Source organism: Sus scrofa, chromosome 4 (assembly GCF_000003025.6).
Source record: "Sus scrofa isolate TJ Tabasco breed Duroc chromosome 4, Sscrofa11.1, whole genome shotgun sequence".
Lineage (NCBI taxonomy): Eukaryota > Metazoa > Chordata > Mammalia > Artiodactyla > Suidae > Sus > Sus scrofa.
This window is the reverse complement of record NC_010446.5, coordinates 36,423,260-36,446,750: the sequence shown is the minus strand read 5'-3', so window position 1 is coordinate 36,446,750 and position 23,491 is coordinate 36,423,260. Positions and strand designations below refer to the sequence as shown.

The 23,491-nt window shown below is 39.9% G+C and overlaps 1 protein-coding gene across 4 annotated transcripts in view; it reads right to left on the bottom strand.

The window, feature by feature from the left end:
* ANKRD46 (ankyrin repeat domain 46) overlaps positions 1,161-23,491 on the bottom strand; it is a 44,981-nt gene continuing 22,650 nt past the window's right edge. The window contains exons 2-5 of one of the 4 annotated variants that reach the window (XM_013996571.2): positions 13,461-13,694; positions 10,543-10,880; positions 9,054-9,212; positions 1,161-3,478 (exon numbers count right to left, since the gene is read on the bottom strand). In XM_013996571.2, coding sequence (XP_013852025.2) covers positions 3,262-3,478; positions 9,054-9,212; positions 10,543-10,853 — 687 coding nt within the window. In that variant the 5' untranslated portion in view covers positions 10,854-10,880; positions 13,461-13,694 and the 3' untranslated portion in view covers positions 1,161-3,261. Of the gene's footprint in view, positions 3,479-9,053; positions 9,213-10,542; positions 10,881-11,608; positions 12,738-13,460; positions 13,695-23,491 lie in introns of those variants that run through there. The other 3 variants (XM_005662942.3, XM_021088530.1, NM_001243356.1) reach the window with 3 other exon arrangements.

The window sequence follows — 23,491 nt, the reverse complement described above, 5'->3', positions numbered from 1 at the left end:
CACGGTTCACACGTGAAGCCTGTTGGAGGAAACATGTGAAAAGCACATGCTTAATCTGAAAAGAAAAAAATATAGTTACGGTAAAAAATAAATAAATAAATAAATAAGGATTTGTGTTCAAAGAGTTCTACAGGGTGCACAGTGAACAAAGAGGAGAGAAAAAATAGACTAAGTCCTCATTCTCATGAAACTTATAATCAAAAAGACACACAAAAAAAATACAACTGATCCTTGAACAATGACGGTTTGAACTGCGGGGTCCCATTATATCTGGATTTCCTTCATTAAGTACATGGTACAGTACGACAAGATCATCTTCTGTTGGCTGAATCTGCAGATGGAGAACCAGAGATACCAAGGGCCAACTATAAAGTTACTCACAGATTTTCAACTGTGTGGTAGTCATGGCCCCTCGTCCCTAATCTCTGCACTGTTCAAAGGTCAACTGTACCGGTTTACTGAGCAGAGTAAGTGGTGGGGAATGGTAAGCAGAAAAGTGGGCATTCATACACGGTTAACTATGTTAGGTTTTCTGAACATGCCAGGATCTGAGTTTCAATGGTAATGGTTAGTAACCTTGGGAGGATATGAAAAAAATAGTGTATTAAAGGGGGAGAAAAAGATAGGTATTTAGAAACAAGAGTGAAAATTTTAGCAGCAGGTGCTGCTAAGACGGCAGTAAGCAAGGTTCTATATGGTTCCAATGCCAGACTCAAGACAGGCAGCCGGGCAGAAGCAAAGAGTGAACTTCTAATGGGGGACAGAGTCTGAATGTGGAATCCCTGTTTCACTATGTCTCAGCTGTCTGACTTTGGACAAGTTAGTTAATCCTCCTAGTGTCAATTTCTTTATCTTATAAAATGGGGAAATATAGCAGGGATAGGGCAAACATAAGAATGAAATGAGATGAGGTATGTGAAGTGACCTGTAGAATTGGGAGATGCTCAATCATGGTTAGTTACCATCACTCCTAAATCCACAAGCAATCCACTCAAATTAGTGTCGGAACATTTTGTAAACAAACATAAACATGAAACCTGAAATACCCATTATATCAGGTTTGGAAAAAAAAGCTCTTTGTTTTTTTCTAAACGGCCAATTGGAACTCATTAAAAAACAACCCTTAATATAAAAGAAAAACAACGATACATAGAAACATTATGATTATGAGATTATAAATACATTTATTGTATTGGTAGTATTACTGAATACTGAATGCAGAGACTAGGATACAAAGAAATCAGCACTTAAAAGGAAACATTAATCTTTTAAAAATGCAATATATTTACACGTTAACCAATATGCACATCTGTTTAAAGTTACAAACGAATGCAAAGCTAATTCCAAAGCTTTTAATTGGGATATACCTCAATTTTGAGTTCTAGTGTTCTCCATTCTAACATCCACCATTTTTTGCTGTATTTACACCAAGTATGATTAATTTTGTTTGTATCTAACCTAAAAGCAAGACACTGTGAGCTGATCCTGAGGCAGCCAGGTAACTGGGAGTTTCAGAACAGCTCTTTAAGACAGGATCAAGCCATCAGAAAGAAAATGCCTCAATCCTAGATCTATAAATGCAAAAGAGAAAATATTAAGAGGCAAAAAGAATCACAGAAACACATATTCTAAATTATACTTTCTAATTCTAGCAACAATTCAACCAGCAATAGCTTACATGACTGTGTTGTAAAATATAAAACCATTAATTCTTTCACTACAATTTTCAGACTACTCCCGAAGAATAATTACTAAGTCTTCACATCCTTTTTCAAAAACCCAAAAATACGATTTAAACATAACAGAATCCTTAACAAAAGAGGACTTCAAACACACTGCTGAGAGCTGCAATATAGTTTGAAGGCCAGACCTTAATTTACATAATATTACCATTCATAAAAGAGTTTATGACACCTAGTATAATAGTGTTCAGAACCATTAATTCAGAAATATTCCATCCATTCTTGACATCAGAGAACTACTGACATGGATGGGATTGTTACGACAATTCTAACAGGGATTCTAAACAGGATTGCACATAAAATGGAAAAATTATTCACTATGAATACAACTGTGACAACAGAGCTAGCTTATAGAACTGCATTTTTCACCATAATAGTCTTATAGAATTACAGTGACAGTTGAACATCAGAATTATTCTCCCCTGCTAAATAACTACTAAGTAGAAAAAGTGTTCTGACAGTATTTTTGATAAACAGGATATCTTTGAAATCAACACTAGGGAAAATTGAGAAGCGAACAAAATGAGTTCACTCTTTCATAGATATTAACAAGTTCATTTTTCACAGATATTAACAGCAAAGCACTTTACAAAAAAAAATCAAAATTATCCTAAAAACAAATAAATATAAGATCAGATCAATCTTTTCTTTTTTCTTTTTTTCTTCTTTTTAGGGCTGCACCTGTGGCACATGGAAGTTCCCAGGCTAGGTGTCAAATGCAAACTGCAGCTGCTGGCCTACACCACAGCCAGAGCAACATCAGATCCGAGCCACAACTCTGATCTATGCTGCAGCTTGTGGCAACCCTGGATCCCTAGCCCACTGAGCAAGGCCAGAGATTTAACCTGCATCCTCATGGATACTAGTCATATTCTTAACCCACTGAGCCACAACAGGAACACCAAATCAACCATTTTTTGAGCTCATTTTCGAAAGTTCTGTTTCGTCTGTGATTAGACTTGAAAATATTAAAACAAATCAAACAGATTCCAATACTGATTTGAAAAAGCACTTCAAGTTTTAAGCTGAATGTTTTATCCCCCTCCCTCCCATTATTTCCCAGAGAAAGTAAACCAAAACAGAAAAGTGGCTCTGGTAAAAATAACCAAAACAAAACAAAACTACCAGCCAAAACTAATCATGCAAGACAAGCTTTGAACACTTCACTTCAGTTGCTCCTATGTTAGGGTAAGGTTTCTACAGCAAGGATTTCTTACTCTTGTCCTCTATCTTGATTCTTTAGTCACGTCCATGTTTTTATCAAACAAGGCTATGCGTAGCCTTTCCTCAGAAGTCAGGCTGAGTTGGAGGTAGCTTTAGGACGTGCTATACTGGACTAGAGTATGCAGTTAGTTCAAACAGACGCGTCATTCTTCTAAAAGGATTACAAGGTGTAAAGACGCAAAAAGAACAAAATGTACAGCCCTCACTGCCTTGCACTAAGAGAAGATTTTGAGAAACTGAGAACAAACACTGGAAGCCAGGACACTGGCACCTGCCTCCTTTTCCATGAGCTCCTTTAATGCACCAGTTCAGGCTGGTTTTCCACGAAGGGCAGCACCCCACTCACATAGTAGGCGATGCCAAGAGACAGCAGAGCAATGACAAAGATCAAAAGCAACACCCTCCAGAAGCCCAGATCCTCCACAAACTCCTGCCACGTGGTTCGGAAGCTGGACAGGACCCCTTCGCCTTGCTGCAGGTTGGGATTGAGGAGGGAATGGCTTTCCATGGCACTGTGAGTGAAGCAAGAGGAAAGAAAGGGCATGAAACAACACATTTCATCCATTTCAAAAACATAAAACAAGAGAACGGCATTGTTTAGAAAAAGACCAACCTTCAAATACAATACTTATAAGAAGAAAACGGACTTAGACAGTCTCATCCATTTGTGTACTGGTTTATATACCTGCAGCTGGCTGGACAATCCACCTTAGCTACAGACCGCCAAAGAGTAATGCTTATGTTCCTTGGTTTAGTATCCAGAAGAATCCAAGTTAAAATCCTTTTATTTTTTAAAGTTTTTATGAGAGTATGGTTCGTTTACAATGTTGTGCCAATTTCTGCTGTACAGCGAAGTGACTCAGTCATACATACATATATATATACACATTTTTACTTAAAGTATTATATAAATATATAAAAGTAAATATATAAAATATATATGAATATATAAAAGTAAATATATAAAAAGTATATATTTTACTTAAAGTAAAAAACGTATACACATACACACACATACATATACATTCCCTTTGTTATATTTTCTTCCTTCACACTCTATCCCAAGAGACTGGATACAGTTCCCTAGACTAAACAGCAGGACCTCACTGCTTATTCATCCTAAATGTAATAGTTTGCATTTACGAACTCCACACTTCCAGTCCATCCCACTCCTCCCCTAAAAATCCTTTTCTAATCAAAACTCCCAAGCGGAAGTCATGAAGTAAGTCAAGTGAGTTGTTTCCATCAGATACTAAAGCAAAGCACACTTTGGCTATTTGAAACTTAGAAGAATTCAAAACAAGGATTCAAAACTTGAGAATTCATACTAATGAAAACAAGCAAAAATGGGTAACTCTAAAAAACTGCTTTCTACAATGTGTGACTTGGAAAGTGAAAAGGGGATTTATATTAATTTAGTTAAATAATCTGACCAATGAAAGGAATTCTTTCTTTAATACCCTAACAATGGATGTTTACTCTTCAGTCTGTTGTACATGTGGGCCGGGCTAGCCATTAGGAATTCCTCTTAATAGCTTCCTCCCACTGTTTTTAGTTCTATTATCTTGTTCAACTTAACACAAAATGTTTGTTTCCTTTCTGTATAAAGGCTGAGTCTAGTTGAAAATAAGGTAGCACAAATACCATAAAAACACTGTTTCCGGTTTTTAGAACTATACAAATGAGAAGTATGACCGCTACATACAGAAAAGAGTATATCTGATGTTAGTGTCTGAAAGGCTGCACTGTGATGAAGCTCTGAAGGATTAGCACCCACAACTATGTCACAACATGCAGGCCTAATAACAGGGTATCATTTAGATTAGAGCCACAATGACCACAATCATAGGTATCAACTACCGATGGCTATTATTATCCTTCCTAAACTTCTCTTCACATTCTTCCAACCATCTTGGGACAGAACAATGGAAACAACATAAAACAATGTCTTAGAGCCTGGTTCATCATGCAGAATTGATGGATTTTTTTTCGTACCCTACTTTATTTTACTTCTTGACACTGTTAACAGCAGGCCCTTCAGCTGTGACTCACACTAGAGTTCTTCTCTCACCATGAGAAGGTGGCTTCCTAATTGGCCAGTCTGTTTGACATCCAAACCTTTTTTTATATTAAAAAAAAAGTTTATCTTCTGAATAAGAAGACATTTTCAATGGGAATTGACAACAATACAAAAATTTAAGAAAAATTCAGGCAAGTTCAAAAATAAGATTAGAACTTTGAGAAGTTCAGGAGAGGTTAATTTTGACTTACATGAAATTTACTGACTACGACTCACCATACTCTCATACTTAAAGGTGTTAGATATATAGGTATCCTTCACTTTTTGAAAGTTCACTTTATGTCACTTTGCTTTTAAGAAACACCTACAATACTACCTGTATCCACTAACTGAAAGAAATCCCAAGAGGATTTTCACTTTTAGACAAAAGAAGGTGAAAAGCAAAAGCAGTGTTCAATGTTTGTTTTGGCACAAGAGTGACACCGCCAGCTCCTTCCCCAAGAACAAGAGTCAGCATCTCAGCCTCCAGCTGCCACAGCTTTGAATTGTATCTGGGAGCATCTGTGCTTTATCTTGATTAATTTTGGGCATCTGTCAGTAAGACAAGTCCTAAGGTAATTGCTTCTTTGCTTTATGCCATCTTGGCTTAGGAAAGGTTTCTGAGGAACATTCTACTCCTGGATAGTGGGGGTGGGGTGGGATGAGGTGGGGACTTATAAAATGAGAATTCAGTTGCTCATTCTCTAGAAGCTCGTGAAGTTCTGCCAATCAGACCCGTCTCTAACGACTATTCAATGAAACGTTTTCTACTGTCTAAGAAATACCTGATTCTAGCCTGATGGTCTGTATGTACATGTGTAATCTTTTTTGTACATGTGTTATCTACACTGTCTCTGTCATCCCTTATCTGCAAAGTAAATAAGAATTAAATTAAACATAGGATATATGGGGGTGGGGAAATATTTTTCATCAACTTGATTTACAAGCCTTTAAGAAGTTATGCTATGGGGAGTTCCTGTGGTGGCTCAGCAGAAACGAATCTGACTGGTATCCATAAGGATAAGGTTCGATCCCTGCCCCCCTCAGTGGGTTAAGGATCCGGTGTTGCCATGAGCTGTGGTGTAGGTCACAGACGCAGCTCCAATCTATGTTGCTGTGGCTGTGGTGTAGGCTGGTGACTGCAGCTCTGATTCGACCCCTAGCCTGCTAACTTCCATATGCTGCAAGCATGCCCCCCTCCCCCAAAAGAAGTTATGCTGTATTTCAGGGAATCCTAAGCAAAATGGAAAATACTAAATTCACTGAAAATCTTGCTTTATCTCCTGTTCTAGAAAAGGCTGATCATCACACAGCTATGCTACAATACCATGTCCTAGCCAATTCCTTTAAGTTCTTCCCGCACTTTTTTATTGAGATACTTCATGTATCATAAAATTTATCTTTTTAAAGTACATGATTTGGTGGTTTTTAATATATTCACATAGTCATGTAATCATTTCCACTAACTAATTTCAGAACATTTTTGTCACCTCTATCATGAACTTTGTACCCTTCAGCAGGCACTTCCCACTGCCCCTTCCCCTGCTCCTGGCAACCACTACTTTCTATTAGCCGATTATGGACCCTTCAGATAAATGGAATCATGACATGCGCCTTTTGTGCCTGGCTGCTCTCAAGCAGCATGTTTTCAAAGTTCATCTGTGTTGCAGCACATATCAGTATTTCATTCCTTTTTTATGGTGGAATAATGTTTCATTGGATGGATAGATGACATTTTGCTTTTCCATTCATTAGTAAGGGACTTTCTGGGTGGTTTCCAGCTTTCGGCTATCATAGGATAATGCTTCTATGAACATTCACATGCAAGTTTTTGTGTGAACACATGGTTTCAATTTTCTTGAGTATATATATACCTAGAAGTGGAATTGTTGGGTCATATGGTAACTGTGTAACTTTTTGAGAAGCTGCCAGACTGTTTTCCGCAGCAGATATGCTATTTTACATTCCCACCAGCAATGTATGAGGGTTGGAATTTTTCCACATGCTTGCCAGTACTTATTACTGTCCATCGTTTTGATTATGGCCATCCTACTGGGAACGAAAGGGTACTTCACCACAGTTTTGATATACATTTCCCTAATGATGCTACCTTTAAGCTCTTTGATTTAAACTTCAACCACACATTCCTGTCATGACACTGAAGAACAGAAGACAGGACAAGCAGGAGTACAAGTATTAATAATTCAATTTTTAACGAACAGGCTTTTACATAATGCTGTAAATACTACAAGTTCTTATGCTGAAGTGCAATGGCAGGTATGAAAGGAGCATGAATAAATATTTCATACTGCATTGCTTAAATGACTAATCACTTCTTAGTAATCAGAACAGGGGCAAAATAAAGTTTAAAATATATTTCCAATAAAGAGATGCTAAGAAATTGGCTATTAACAAAAAATACCAAGGTCCTGAAAATACACCAAGCAAAAGCACATTCCTGGACATTTTTCATGGTAAAGAAACTTAACGTAGTTAGAAAAATAAATTTCCAGTTCTCTTGGAAGAACATGGTTTTTAACAGAAAATAAATAACTCGATGTTACTGAAGGGCTTATGGCATTCTGACTGTCAACCCAGAGCACATAGGCAAGAGAAGGGCTTGCCAGTGCACCTCTGATTTCTTGCTAATTTTATGTACTTGCTAGCTTTTAATGATAGTAACTCGTGAGGAGTATGCACTGTTCTAGAAGTAAAACTCTTTAATTTCTTTGGACATAATAAGTGTTTAAAACAAACAAAAATAGTCCTAAACTTGAAAGTGGAATTAATGATGCCCAAGGAGTACACCAGCCAGTCCACAGACAGGGAAGAAAGCAAACACCAGCACAGAGGAATCAAATTCAGGGTGAACCATGAAAATAGAGAGGAAACACAACTCACAGAAACAATGATCCTGACCGTCTAAGTGGACCATGTGCTCCTGATTCCAAGTCTTGGCCAATCTGCTACTAGGTCAACAGCTGAAAGGTTTGGGATAAGACTATGTAGGTTCATCATCCTTCTTACCCTGTGACATCTGGAGGCTGAAACTCCATGGCGGTCAACCAAACAACACGCTAGGACAACCGAGTCTGGCCTAGATACTTTACCTGTTGAGTCTGTGAAGCCAGGAGAAAAGATGATTGGTCATCTTTTCAGAGCTCCCTGAACCATATTCTAAACTGCTTCTACGTGAGAGATGATAAGCTATTTGATATTTGAGACCCTGTCAGTCACTACATCTTAACTTTAATGACTTAGAGGAGCTCAAATTTGTTCCAACTTGTGAAAGTCACTTCCACTTTCCCATCACTGAACTGAGTTGAAGCTTGTCTAACTTTGTGTTTTACTCCTACTTTACTTGTCCTTAGCACTTTAATTTTCTACCCTTGAAACTACCTTTTTTCCTTTTTTTGCTTTGCTTTTTAGGGCCGCACCCGAGGCATATGGAGGTTTCTAGGCTAGGGGTCGAATCGGAGCTGCAGCTGCCGGCTTACACGACAGCCACAGCAACGCCGGATCCAAGCTGCACTTACGACCTATACCACAGCTCACAGCAATGCTGGATCCTAAACCCACTGAGCGGGGCCAGGGATCGAACCTGCATCCTCACGGATACTAGTCGGGTTCATTACCGCTGAGCCACAACAGGAACTCCAAAACTACCTTTTTGGTCTTTTCTAATACTGTCCAAGTTCCTTTTTTGAAATCCCATTCTTTTTGTGACCAGTACTTAAATTCGCAAACTGCTATTTCCTGCCCTCCTATTCAGCTCGTTTGGCTTCTACAGCCAATACAGCGGGTTTCCCTATACAGTGACTAAAAGAACATTCTGTGCCTGTGGGCACGTAGTACTTCCTGTTAATAGCTTGCCAATTGTAATCTGGAGCCATAAGGACCAATATAAAGTTCAAAGAAAGCATCAAAGCTCTTTACTTGAAAGCAAATAAATATAAAGCTAACAAAAAGTTGTCATAAAAGATTCATTCAGAGTGACTTGCCCCTTTACAAAATGGTATCTTAAGTACCTTTCGCTCTCAGCTGTCTGCATGGTCTCCAGTTTTGAGTGAGTTCCTCTGTTAAATCCTTTTACCTCCTGTTCTTCCAAAGATTCCAGCAATCGGATGACATCTTTATTCACTCCCCTGCGCTTTGCCAGAACTAAAGGTGTAGCACCTTGATGATTGCTAAAAAGTTCACAGAAAGAAAGACATCATAGCAGCAGTATTACACTGTTAGTAGCCATTTGTGTAGATCTCAGGGAGGGAGGTGTGGGCCCCACTCACCCCAAATTAAAACCCAGAGCAGAACCAATGGTTGAGTTGGAATCTGAATTGTGAGTTAACCTATATTTTTTCTTTTTAGAGAAAGAGTAGATAAATGAGAATAAGTACAAGAAAAAGAGGAGAGTTCCCTTGTGGTGCAGTGCATTAAGGATGTGGCATTCTCGCTTCAGTTGTTTAGGGGGTCACTGGCCCGGGAACTTCCATATGCCCTGTGCATGGCGGGGGGTGGGGTGGGGGGAACGGTAGGAAAAGAGAGGGGATATTCCTAGAAATTGGAAAATTCTTGATTCATTCTTATCTGACATTTATATTTTATGAGAAGAATGTATATATATTTTTAAATGTCTAAGAATTAAAAAAAAAAAAACCAAAAAACCCAAACTCAAAAGCAATAAAATAAACTGCTTTGATTCAGCTCACCATCTAAGAGGAGCGAGCCTGAGTGGCACTAAATCCTCTAGTCAATTCCCACTTCATCCTGTCCTATAGGAGCAGGACCATTAAACACAATCTGTCTTATTCAGATTTAGGGACATTATAGCACCAACAAATTAGGGCAACAGGTCACTGTAGCTCAGAGGTCAAGGTCAGTTTTAAAAGTGGTCTGATATCTTCCCACTCAAGAGAGAAGGTATCACGAAAACATACCCCCAAACCCACTACTTCTTTAAATTATTCAGAATCAAAAGGACTCTGAGTCCCAGGGAGACAATGTAGCTGGCATGGTATATAACACAATAGAAGGCAAACAAGCTTTGGAATCAGGTGGAGCTCGGTTCAAATTCCAGCTGTGTGACCTTTGTAAAGTCATTTATTTAACCCAGAATCTTGTTTCAACTATTTCATCTATAAAAGGAAGACAGTATCACCATAAGAGATAAGGTCCTAACGTCATCCTGAGCATTAAATAAGTTAACACAGTAAAAGCAGTACCTAGGCCATAAGAGATTTTCAACAAACATTAATTTTCTTCTTTTCCCCATGTCTTACAACACGATTAATTGGTAGTCAAACCTAGCCACTATTTTCACAGAAAAACTTCACTGCTTTTGCAGAAATCCAGAGGCCAGCCTCTAGTTCTCTCACTCATTGTCCTCAATCCCTCTCTGAACTTGTCCCTACCGACATTTGATCCCTGAGGAAACAAAATCAATAGACTCTAAGATTAGACCACTGGTTGAGAGACTCATGGGAAGAAAGGATGAGACATCAAAAACCACAGAGAACTTACCAAATATCAATTTTGAGTCCATTGGAAACCAAGAATTGAATAGTATCCACATGGCCGCAGAGATGAAGAGCTGTGTTTCCCTGATAATCGGTGGCCAGGAGATCAGCACCAAATTTATGTAACAACTGGCAGATGTCTACATTCCCTCGGGCTGCCGCGAGGTGAAGGCCTGTTCTGCCCCTGCTGTCTCGAATATTTGGGTCAAAGCCACTTTCCAAAAGCCGTTTAGAGTAGTTAAAGTCTCCATCGATACAGGCTTGTAGCAGGGGCACGTTAGTCTGAGAAGAATCATTTACAAAAACGTAGGACATTGTTCGGATGTGGTGGATGGAATGTGCCTGTAATGAAATACGAGGTGAGGGAGGTTCAGTGAAACCAAACTAAATCAAGACAGTGAAGTCATTTAGAAAAGCACTCTTTCTTATCCTTCTCAGCCTCTCGTCCCTAAAAAATTACCTCACCAAACAGAAATAAAAAGAGTTATCAATTATTATATTTTATTTTCCATTAAAATGTCTCACTTTTTTCAGATCTGCTGGATCAAAATGGCAATTAAATTACCATAAAGGCCTATTTCACATTTCATCAGATAAAAAGATTAAGAGATATTTTTAGAAGTTAAGCAAGATATAAGTACTTAAACTTAAGTTCATTAAATCATTGTCAGAAGAGAGACAACACTGTTCCTTCAACTTCAAAGAATTAGCTACACACACACACACACACACACACACACACACAAACACACTACTGCTGGGAGAGGTTCTTATTTAAAACAAAGCAATTCTCTCTCACATATTTGCTTCTTATTGTATTTGAGATATTCTACACAGTAAACGGAATTATCTGCTCAAAAGTTAACTGAATCGGCATGAGAAAAACCCATAACTTAATTCACACTCGATAAGGACCTGTTTAGAGCACAAACCTCAAATTTTAATCAAAGGAGAAAAGCTAACGAAAGAACCAAACTAAAGTTAAAACTGGAAATGCCATGAAAGTTAAGGATATCCATCTTTTTTCGGTATTGATCCTATTCTACTCTGTTCTGTGGTTACCTAAATACCTGATTTTCCCAAATTCTCACTGTCTGAAGGTGGAGAGATGAGGAAAAACAGGTCTCCGTGGGAAAACAACAGAGGCAGGACAAAAGCAGCAATCCCGGCTGTGTCCACGCTAACACTGCACCCCTGGAACTGCCTCACTCCACCAGCTGGTCTGTCCACAGCTCTTTTATTGACACTTCTCTGCCCCCAGCAGTCACTTGGTCTCTGTGTGTGTGTGTGTGTGTGTGTGTGTGTGTGTGTGTTTTTCCATCCCCAACTGCCCCTTCTTTGGTTCGTTTAAGAAAGAGTTAAAGCCTGACGAAAGAAACTTTACTAAGAAGTTAAAAAGAAAACAAACCCAAATAAGAAAACACAAAGGCAGAGTCCAATGTGTTTGTAAAGACGGCTGCCTGACTTTAAGGTTAAAAAGTTTAGTTACAGATGAGCCTAGCTTATAACTAAACAGGCTAAGCCTTTCTTTCTGGAACATGAATGGTGCTGGGCACTGGAGCAATCTACCATGCCTCACTTCACAGGGGTTCAGGAAAGCCTGGCTGAGGAGTTTGGTGAGATCCATGGCCCCTACTCCTTTCAGCCTGGTTTCCAGCAGAGTCACTGTCCCTCTAGTCCTGGGCCACCTTACATGAAGCTCTGCTGCTGCCTCGGGTCCTCTATGCAAAGAGGAAACATTAACACAGACCGAGGGCCTGTTCTGAGCCAGGCATTGCACTAAGGGGTCTTAATGAACTTTATTTAATCTTCCTAACAAGTCCATGGTAAGATTTATTATGTCTGAATTTTAGTAAGGAGTCACTGAAGGATTTCAAGTCAAGGAAATGGCATGGTCTTAGTGCATTAGTTTTTCAGAAAGATTACTTGGTTGGCAATCTAAGAGGTTTGATTGGAGGGGGTCAAGTTTGGAGAGAGGGAGATCAATCAGTAAAGTCACCATAGAAATCCAGGCAAGAAATGATGACAGCCTTATCTAAGGCAGTGGCAGAGAGAAGAGAGCATACATACTGCAGAAAGATATACTAGATAGAATTAACCCAACTTAACCACCTGTTGGAGGCAAAGGGTGAGAAGAAGCTGCTAAGAATAATCCTAAAGAAGGGGAAAATGGGAGTTCCCGTCGTGGTGCAGTGGTTAACGAATTCGACTAGGAACCATGAGGTTGCGGGTTCGATCCCTGCCCTTGCTCAGTGGGTTAACAATCCGGCGTTGCCGTGAGCTGTGGTGTAGGCTGCAGATGCGGCTCGGATCCCGCATTGCTGTGGCTCTGGCGTAGGCTGGTGGCTACGGCTCCAATTCGACCCCTAGCCTGAGAACCTCCATATGCCGTGGGAGCAGCCCAAGAAATAGCAAAAAAAAAAAGACAAAAAAAAAAAAAAAAAAGAAGGGGGAAATGTGCTTGTGATTAAAAATTATAGAGATAAAAAATAAGATATCAGATTATGCCACTATGTAATAGCATTTTTTTAAAGAAATTAGCTGAAATGGGAGGACATCTCAGAAAAAATAGTCAAGAATTCTCTTTCAAAGGCAATCTCCCTATTTTTCCCTAGAGTATCCATTGGATTGGATCATAAAAAAGACAAACGTATCACAAATTTTTTAAAAATTAAAATACCACATACCAAGAGCTTTTCAAGAGGTAATGTGCTTTGGTTAAATTCTCTAAGAACAGAAAATGAAAAACAATCTACTTGGTTTTTTTTGGTTCAAACACAGTAAGAATTCTTGTGGTTTGCAGACTGAGATTCTTTTGAATGTTGGCTCCGTAAAAGGACGAGCCTTTCTCATCTATTTTTAAAGTCAGAATAAGCACAGTGTATTTTGTGAGTTTCTTGGTGTCCTTGATAAACTACTCACCTCCAAATTTAATAAGCTCAATGATAGATACCATCTTTCATCTTGATCACAGAACTGAATCTGCCCATAAGCAAGGCCACAGTTTATTGAAGCCTTCACATATTGTGAGGAAGTCCACAGGAAAAATACTCACGTAAGCCTTAAGATTAAATTTTTCTTTCAGTGGTCACGCGGAAGTTTCTCTGAATTCTTAAGAGGTTTCAACGGAATATGTGGAAATGCACCAGCCAGGATCTGTAGTAAATAAAAAATAGTTATATCAAAGATGCGGCATGAAAAAGGACTTGCTGTTCTACTAAACAGAGACAAACGAGAGGAACCTATAGAAACTTTCCAGGAAAATCTATGGGTAAGGCAACAAATTAGGAGGCTATAAAGTCACCAACGAGTAATGACGTGGTGAAAGGAAGAACAGAGGGGCTTACTAAGGAGCAGCTCTGTTGCCCACAAATAAGAAAGCCCTGTCCGAAAGGTCAGAGTCAGATCTTGTCATCAGTAGAGGAGAAACGGGACTCTGAAAATTCACTCTAAGTTACTAGGATTTGGAATGCATATTTTTCACATTATAAATGGTGGCTCAGGTTAGCTCACTAAAGCAATTTCAGAGGAAAAATGCTATGTGCAGTGAGGGATACAAGTAAAAACAACCAGTGTGTGTGTTTAAACTAAACAGGTACATATAAGAAAAAAATATTTATCTGTCTTGCATGCTGGTACTTAAATCTCCTCCTGAGACTGTCCCTCCACTTTTTCTTTTCAGTGTGAGGGAAAAACCGGCTCAGATCTACCTGCAGTCTTTTCCACGTGCCTGACCTGCCCCTCCTGCACTGCGGCTTTTGCTGGGACCCCCTCGGGCTTCCCCTCTGGGCAATGAGAGACATTTGGAGTCCCCTGTCTGTCCCACTGCACTCTTCTCTTGAGGAGATGCGGGAGGGATGGGGTCACAGCCAGCCAGTATAGACCACAAAAAACCAACAGTAATTGGTTAGACAAATACTTACTGTGTAACCCAAATGTGTCAGATACCATGCTAAATTTGAGAATATAAAGTATAAATCCCAAATTTATAGTTCCTGCTGAAATGGATGACATTTACTGGTCATTCACATTGTTATCAGGTCCCTTTAAATAATACTATATAGGGAAATAATTCATGGGATTTTAGGACGCTCCATTGACTATACGTAAGTCAGGGTATATCATTAGGGCTCTCAGTGCGAGGCTGCAAGTGGAGACCAGGGCTGACAAACCGCGTGTGAGGACCAGTCCCCCAACACCTCAACAGACACCACGATGACAGGACAATATGCAGAATAGCCACCCTCCTCCACTGGTCCCCAGTTCACTGTGATTCTGTAATACCCAACATAGCCAATCTCATATCACTGAGCAACTTAATTCATTTCCTTGAACAAATAATCCGGGTTCACCCAAGGCCTACTATTTTCCTTTCTTGTCCTGCCCACTGGAGCTGAGTCTTCATGACTAAAGCCTCTCTTGAATATCATCTGGCTTTTTCAATGTTAAGATGGTAGTTCCCGTAGTGGCTCAGTGGTTAACAAACCTGATTAGTATCCAAGAGAACGCAGGTTCAATCCCTGGCCTCACTCAGTGGGTTAAGAATCTGGCATTGCCATGAGCTGTGGTGTAGGTGGCAGATGCGGCTCTGATCTGGCGTTGCTGTGGCTGTGGTGTAGGCCCGCAGTTGCAGCTCCGATTAGACCCCTAGCCTGGGACCCTCCATATGACATGGGTGCAGTCTTAGAAAAACAAAAGAAAAAGTAATAATAATAAATAAATAAATTGGAGTTCCCGGCGTGGCTCAGTGGTTCACGAGCCTGACTAGGAACCATGAGGATGCAGGTTTGATCCCTGGCCTTGCTCAGTGGGTTAAGGATCCAGCATTGCTGTGAGCTATGGTGTAGGTCGCAAACGTGGCTCAGATCCTGGTGGCTACAGCTCCGATTGGACCCCTAGCCTGGGAACCTCCATGTGCCGCAAGAGTGACCTTAGAAAAGGCAAAAAGACAAAATAAATAAATAAATAAATAAAATGGTACAGGGTTATTCTGGAAACAGTAGGGTTTATGTTATGAGAAGGACAAGTGTTGCTTTTTGTTTGTGGAGATAAAATTACAAATTATATGGTTATGCTCCCCAAGTAATTCTAATGTTTCAATTAAATCCATTAGAATAACTACTCCTTGCAAGTTTTTTTTGATATGACAAGGTGCCATAAGAAAATAAACTTGATCCAATTAAAATTATGTGATTTCAAACTCAACATTACATAAATTCGTTGGACCTAATTATTACAAACCTGCCAAGAAAATGTCCAAGACCCTAAATCCAATTACTAGAAATTTATTAATAGCTTCCCCAAGTTATAGAAATGAGTAAAAATCAGGACATGTATTAACTATTGTCCACAGGGTGGAGAGGACTAAAGGTTTCTTTTCTTTTTTTGCTTTTTAGGGCCGCACCTGCAGCACATGGAAGTTCTCAGGCTAGGAGTCGAATCGGAGCTGCAGCTGCTGGCCTACAGCAATACCAGATCTGAGCTGCATCTGTGACCTACACCACAGCTCACAGCAATGCTGGATCCTTAACCCACTGAGCAAGGCCAGGGATCGAACCCACATCCTCATGGATACTAGTCGGCTTCGTTACTGCTGAGCCACAACAGGAATTCTAAGGTTTTTTAAAGTAAACTTTCTTTTGAGATAATTGTACATTCGAATTCAGCTGTAAGAAATAATACAGAGAGATCCTGTGTACCTTTTACCCAATTTCCCCTGATGGTAACAGAGAGTAAAACAATATCACAACCAGGATACTGCCACTGTTACAGTCAAGATACAGGACATCTCCACCCCTACCAGGATCCCTCCTACGGCCACACCTACACCTCTTCTGCCCCCACCCCTCCTTACCCCTGGCAACCACTACCATCTCCCATTTCTGTAACTGGGTCATTTCAAGAATGTTATATAAAGAGTAAATGGAATGGTATGCGGAATGGATGGTCAAAGAGACCTGCTGTTATAGCACAGGGGATTCTACTCAATATTCTGTGATCGGAGTTCCTGTCGTGGCTCAGTGGTTAATGAATCCGACTAGGAACCATGAGGTTGCGGGTTCGGTCCCTGCCCTTGCTCAGTGGGTTAACGATCCGGTGTCGCCGTGAGCTGTGGTGTAGGTTGCAGACGCGGCTCGGATCCTGAGTTGCTGTGGCTCTGGCGTAGGCCAGTGGCTACAGCTCCGATTCGACCCCTAGCCTGGGAACCTCCATATGCCGCGGGAGCGGCCCAAAGAAATAGCAAAAAAAAAAAGACAAATATTCTGTGATCATCTGCATGGAAATGAATATGTGTATATGTATAACTGAGTCGCTTCGCTGTACAGCAGAAATCATTACAACATTGCAAATCAACTATACTTCAATAAAAAAAAAATTATTTTGTCTTTTTAGGGCCGCACCGATGGCATATGGAGATTCCCAGGCTTGGGGTTGAATCCGAGCTGTAGCCCCCAGCCTACACCACAGCCACAGCAATGCGGGATCTGAGCCGTGTCTGTGACCTACACCACAGCTCATGGCAACACCAGATCCTTAACCAACCCACAGAGCAAAGCCAGGGACTGAACCTGCATCCTCATGGATACTAGTCAGATTCATTTCCACTGAGCCATCATGGGAACTCCCCTTCAATAAAATGTTAAAAAAGAATATTATATAAACAGAGCCATATAGTATGTAACTTTGGGGGATTTTTTTTTTTCCCATTCAATATAATTCTCTGAACATTTATAATGCTGACTAGTATTCCCTGGCATTGCTGTACCAGAGTTTAACTGTCCACCTACTGAAGGATATCTGGTTATCTCTCCAGGTTTTGGATGTATTCCAGCTTCTAAAATACTCAGGTACATATTTTTACATCAGTGCAAGTCTTCATTTTTCTGGGATAAATGGCCAGGAGTGCAAATTCTGGGTCATATGGAGATGTAAAGATTCTGATGAAAAGACTCTTGAGTCTGAAGGTGCTTATCTTCCTCGTTTCAAAAAAAAAAAAAAAAAAGAAAGAAAAAGAAAAAGAAAGAACAAAAAGAAAGAAACTAAGGTCTTCTTAACTTAACCTCTCTGAGGTCATTTTTTTGGTGCTAGGAGAGTGAGAGGTTCTTTATGGAAGGGTCTGTGGGACCCAGCACTGGAGGGGCTCAGGTGGAAGCCCTGGTATTTACCAAAGGGAATGTGTCATAAGAACCATTCCACAAGTAGAGTTAGAGGCACTAATGTGTGATATCTTTCCAAATTCATAGAAGGTTGGGTCTGTCACCCTGTGAGCAGACCTGAGCATACTGAGCAGACCTGAAAGCTGGGGAAAGCAGGAGGGAGAGGGACATGATACAGTCTGACTCTCTTGAGAGGGGCTACTTTTAGGTGTGTACAGCACTCTACAGACAGTTTTTCTACAGTCAGATGGTAAAAGAGCTTGGCTCCTAATCTGGAGCTATAATGCTTGGGTTTGAACCCCATTTCAGCTACTTAACTAGCTGTATGGCTTAAGCTCCTCCAAAATACAGTTACTACCCTCCCAAGGCTGGGCACAGCTCTGAGACGAGCCCTTGCCTGTACTCTAGTTCGCATAGGACATTTATGCCCTGGTAAACAAGAGTTTCTAGGAGTTCCTGTTGTGGCACAGTGGAAACGAATCTAAGAACCATGAGGTTGCAGGTTTGATCCCTGGCCTCGCTCAGTGGGTTAGGGATCTGGGCGTTTCCGTGAGCTGTGGTGTAGGTTGAAGATGCGACTCAGATATGACTTTGCTGTGGCTGTGGTGTAGGCTGGCAGCTGTAGCTCTGACTGGACCCCTAGTCTGGGAACTTCCATATGCTGCATGTGTGGCCCTAAAAAGCAAAAAAAAAAAATAAAATAAAAATAAAAAAATAAAAAAAATTGTTTCTAACAACTAGGTGAACTAGGTGACCTCTAGTTGGACTTCCAGGAAGGAAAAAGAGAACTGGCTCCTGGCAGACAAGAAACCACCAGAACAGTCAAGCCTCAAAAAGTTCTCTGGTTATTCACCATAGCCTGATTCTGGTTCCTAAGGGACAATATCCATTAGGGACAGTGTCCAATGACTAGTTCAGAGGCTCACCCCCTGGGATTGTTAAAGCAGGACTTTGGGGGTTAGGTCCTCGGGGGCCTGCCTAGCTTGGCATTTATTTTATTTTTTTAGCTATTTCTTGGGCCGCTCCCGTGGCATATGGAGGTTCCCAGGCTAGGGGTGGAATTGGAGCTGTAGCCACTGGCCTACGCCAGAGCCACAGCAACTCAGGATCCAAGCCGCGTCTGCAACCTACACCACAGTTCACGGCGACACCGGATCGTTAACCCACTGAGCAAGGGCAGGGACCGAACCGGCAACCTTATGGTTCCTAGTCGGATTCGTTAACCACTACGCCACAACGGGAACTCCAGCTTAGCATTTAAAATTCGATAACTCCATGCTATGTGGTATTGCCCAGGAAACAGCATGAGGATGGAGTCACTCATTCTTTGGGACAGGGCAGTTACACAGATCTCAGTAACAAGGGCTCCAAACAGGCCTCGTCTCAACCCACATAAGAGATTGATAATGAGGTTCCAGTGAAAGCTTTTGAATCATCCACCTAATAAGAAAGTTCTAGTTGATACTCTTTTTTGCTATAGTTTATATTTTTCTTCTATGTTAAATTAGGTCAATTTACACAACCTTGAGACAGTATTCTCGATGGTTAAGAACTGATAGAGAAAACACACTCTACTTTATCATATAGCACAGCTTTAAACTGGTCTTCTATATCCAATATCACCAACCACACATAATTTTTTTTTATTTTTCAACTTGAAAGGTCACTGGGGAAAGACAAGACTAAGTAGCACATTCTTGGTTCAAATGGACGACAGTCTTATGCCTACATAGTAACCTTGATCAGAGATCAAAGCACCAGACACTGCAACAAAATCTGAAGAAAAAAAAAATGGCATATCTGAAGAGATACCCTTATTACCTGCATTTTCTTTTCTTTTTTTTCCTTTTTGCTTTTTTGGGCTGCAATTGTGGTACATGGAAGTTCCCAGGCTAGGGGTTGATTTGGAGCTGCAACTGCTGGCCTATACCACGGCTCACGGCAATGCTGGATCCTTAACCCACTGAGTGAGGCCAGGGATCGAAGCTGCAACCTCATGGATACTAGTTGGATTCATAACCCACTGAGCCACAACAGGAACTCTGTATTACTTGCATTTTTTAATATCAAAGGAAAGTACTAAAACTGAGAATGACATAGAGTAAATGGCACCCCAAAAATCAGGATTTACCATACCCTACTTGGTTACTCTTACCCTTTTAAAAGATACATTTTTTTAAAAAAGATATAAAAATAACCTCCAAGAATCATAAAATAAGAACTTTCAATGAATTCATTAAATCCTAACTGCTTGCTAATCCAGAGATATCAGGAAAGGGAAAAAAAAAAAAAAAACTATCTAAAAGAAATTTAGCTAGGCAAGCAAAAATTTTGACAGCAATTTAAACCCCTTCCCAAAACATTCTAGAAGACAAAAAATGTGTCTGATCTTATACCCTGGCAAATTACACAGTGCCTGGTACCCTGTTTCTTGAATCTAGACATGAGAGAGTCCAGTAATTCTTGGCTGAATGTACACTCAATGCAATAGGATTTTACTTATTAAAAACATTTTAATAAATGCTCTGGCGGCATATGGAAGTTCCCAGGCTAGGGGTCTAATTGGAGTTGTAGCCGCTGGCCTACACCACAGCCACAGCAACACCAGATCTGAGCTGCAACCTACACCACAGCTCACGGCAAGGCCAGATCCTTAACCCACTGAGCGAGGCCAGGGGTCGAACCTGAAACCTCATGGTTGCTAGTCGGATTTGTTAACCACTGAGCCAAGTGGTTTTATTTTTAGCTGCGCCTTGTGGCATGCAAAAGTTCCTGGGCTAGGGATCAAACCTGAGGCACAGCAGTAACTCAAGCCATAGCAGTGACAATGCTGAGTCCTTAACCACTAGGCTACCAGGGAACTCCTACAACAGGGTTTTAAAGTAACATTTTTTTTTCTTATGAGTAGTTCTACAGTTCATCGTAAAATTCTTAAGCAAATAAATACGAACAAAGAAAAAAAATAAGTTACCCCAATTCCCACCAAATAGAAATAACTACCATTAATATTTTGGTGCATGGTCTTAGCGCTTTTTTCTTGAGATGAATATATATACTTAATTCATATTATGGATTATTAATGTTAAACTTTTTTACTTAACTATATTGTGAATATTCGTCCATGGTTACCAGTTTTTTATAACAATTTTAATGGTTGTATTCCTTCGTATGCCTATACCATAACTTTCTTATTGAATTCCTTAGCACGTTAAAAAAGAATTCACCCTGTAATTTTTCCAATTATTACACAGGTTCAAAGTAATTGATATTTAAACCAATCAAAACAGAGATAGTCTGAGAGAAATTTAAAATAATATTTTTGGTCAAAATTTGATTGTCACAATGGATTTTTAGGCAATGTATTTAAAAGGTATGACACAGATGGGTTTCACTATGACATATGGTTGTGGAATCAGTTTCATTTCTTTATTGGCAAATAGTTTTACTGTTACAGCAGTCTTGATGCAATGTTTGCTCTTTTTACGATAAAACTTCCAAGATTCTATTCTACAGTTCATCTTTTTTTTTTTTCTTTTTATGGCTGCTCCTGTGGCATATGGAAATTCCCAGGCTAAGGGGTGAACCGGAGCTGCAGCTGAGCCCTACGTCACAGCCACAGCAACAATGAACTGGAGCCACATCTGGGACCTATGCCTCAGTTTGGAGCAATGAGGATCCTTAACCCCACGAGCCAGGTCAGGAATTAAACCTGCATCCCCACAGACACTGTGTCAGGTTCTTAACTGCTGAGCCACATGGGAACTCCTAGAGTTCATTTCCCCCCCACCCCACAGTTATCTTAAACTAATCTGGCTTTAAGATCTTTATTTATCTATTTCTTTGAAGACTGTCTTAGAAGGGTCTGAGAGTCACATAGATCTTAAGCGCTAGGACTCTGAATTGTAACTTTTGAGGTATCAAAGACTTTGAGGTACCAAAACCTTTGATGTACCAAAACAAAGGCAAAAAAAAATGTGAATATTTACTGTGAGCCACAAGGGAACTCCAAAAGTAAACTTTTTAAACCGAGGAAAAACAATAAATATCTGGAAATGTTTCATAACAGGAAGTGTCAGTCTAGCACATATATTCTGAATTAACTCTTTGCAATAATCTCAAAGTAAAATCTTTTAAGTGTGAGAAAACAAAAGAAAATACTTAGAACCTCTTCCACTTTACAGAGCATGGCTACACTGCTGGATTCATTATTCTCAAGTATTTCTTAACTTGTTGGGATAGTGAGAAAACACTTGCCTAAATTTTTATTTCTCCATCAGGAAATCAAAACACACCAAACAAGAATTTCTGATACATATCTGCTTCAATTTTTATATTACTCACTCTTTTTTGCATTATTAAAATGTAGTTACAATTCAAATTTCAGAAAGATAGTGGCCTAAAATAACTAAAAATTAATTTTCACAAAGAAAATACTGTTTATTTTATTCTGATGTTTTTCAGTATTTTCCAAAATTTTTACTGCATAATCTTACCATGTTTAAAATTCTTAGCAAATGGCTTCTTCTCCTTCTTCTCCTAGAAGTTTCCAATTTGTAATTATACAATATACATTTAAATAAGCATTGAAAGATTGATCTAAAGTCTTTCATGCACATGTACTACTTTTATAATAAAGTTACTTGCTTTTTTTAAAAAATCGGGTTTTTTCATCTATAGCAGTGTTTTATTTACATGGCCAAATGGTGCCACCTTGTGGCCCACCTGGGCATCGAGAGCAAATTGAGAATCTAGTACTGGTATAAAATAAAAGGAGTATGGGGGCCTTTGAAGTTCCTCTTCATTTCACAGATACCTATTATAACTCTCACTCGTTCTGAAACTGTTCGGAATTGAGATGAAGTTCAACACTTCTTACAAATGAAAAGTTTACCTAATATAATGCTATATGTTAATTACGTCTCAATGGAAGGAAAGAAGGGAGGGAAAGAAAGAAAAGAAAAAGAAGGATGGGAGGAAGGTCTGGGCCTATTAAAAAAAAAAAAAAAAAAAGTCGAGGAGTTTCCTTCGTGGCTCAGTGGTTAACAAACCTGACTAGGATCCATGAGGACGCAGGTTCGATCCCTGGTCTCGCTTAGTGGGTTAAGAATCCGGTGTTGCCATGAGCTGTAGTGTAGGTCGCAGACACGGCTTGGATTCTGCGTTGCTGGGGCTGTGGTGTAGGCCAGAGGCTACAGCTTCGATTCGACCCCTAACCTGAGAACCTTCATATGCCCCAGGTGCGGCACTAAAATAGCATTAAAAAAAAAAAAAATCTGGGAGTTCCCACTGTGGGAGCCTGGTAATGAACCTAACTAGGATCTATGAGGTTTCGTGTTCGATCTCTGGACCTGCTCAGTAGTTAAGGATCTGGCATTGCTGTGAGCTGTGGTGTAGGTCACAGATGCAGCTTGGATCTGGCATTGCTGTGGCTGTGGCGTTGGCCAGCAGTTGTAGTTCTGATTCGTAACCTAGCCTGGGAACTTCCATATGCTGCAATCGGGGCCCTAAAAGAAAAAGAAAAGAAGATCTAAACCTCATTAAACCCACCTTCATTTATACAGAATTGTTGAAGTGCTACAAGAATGACATTCCTACTTATTTATTTATTTGGTGTTGTTTAAAAATACAGGAATTACAACTTTTATAAAATTATTCCTTATTTTCTAAATAGTCCACAAAATTTAACCTGACTTCACCTCAAATAGTTTGAAGGCACAAGACTATGTTCTTACGAGAAATTTAAGTATTACTATGAAATTTTTACAGCTGTAAGGGCCATCCAGGATCATCTAACCT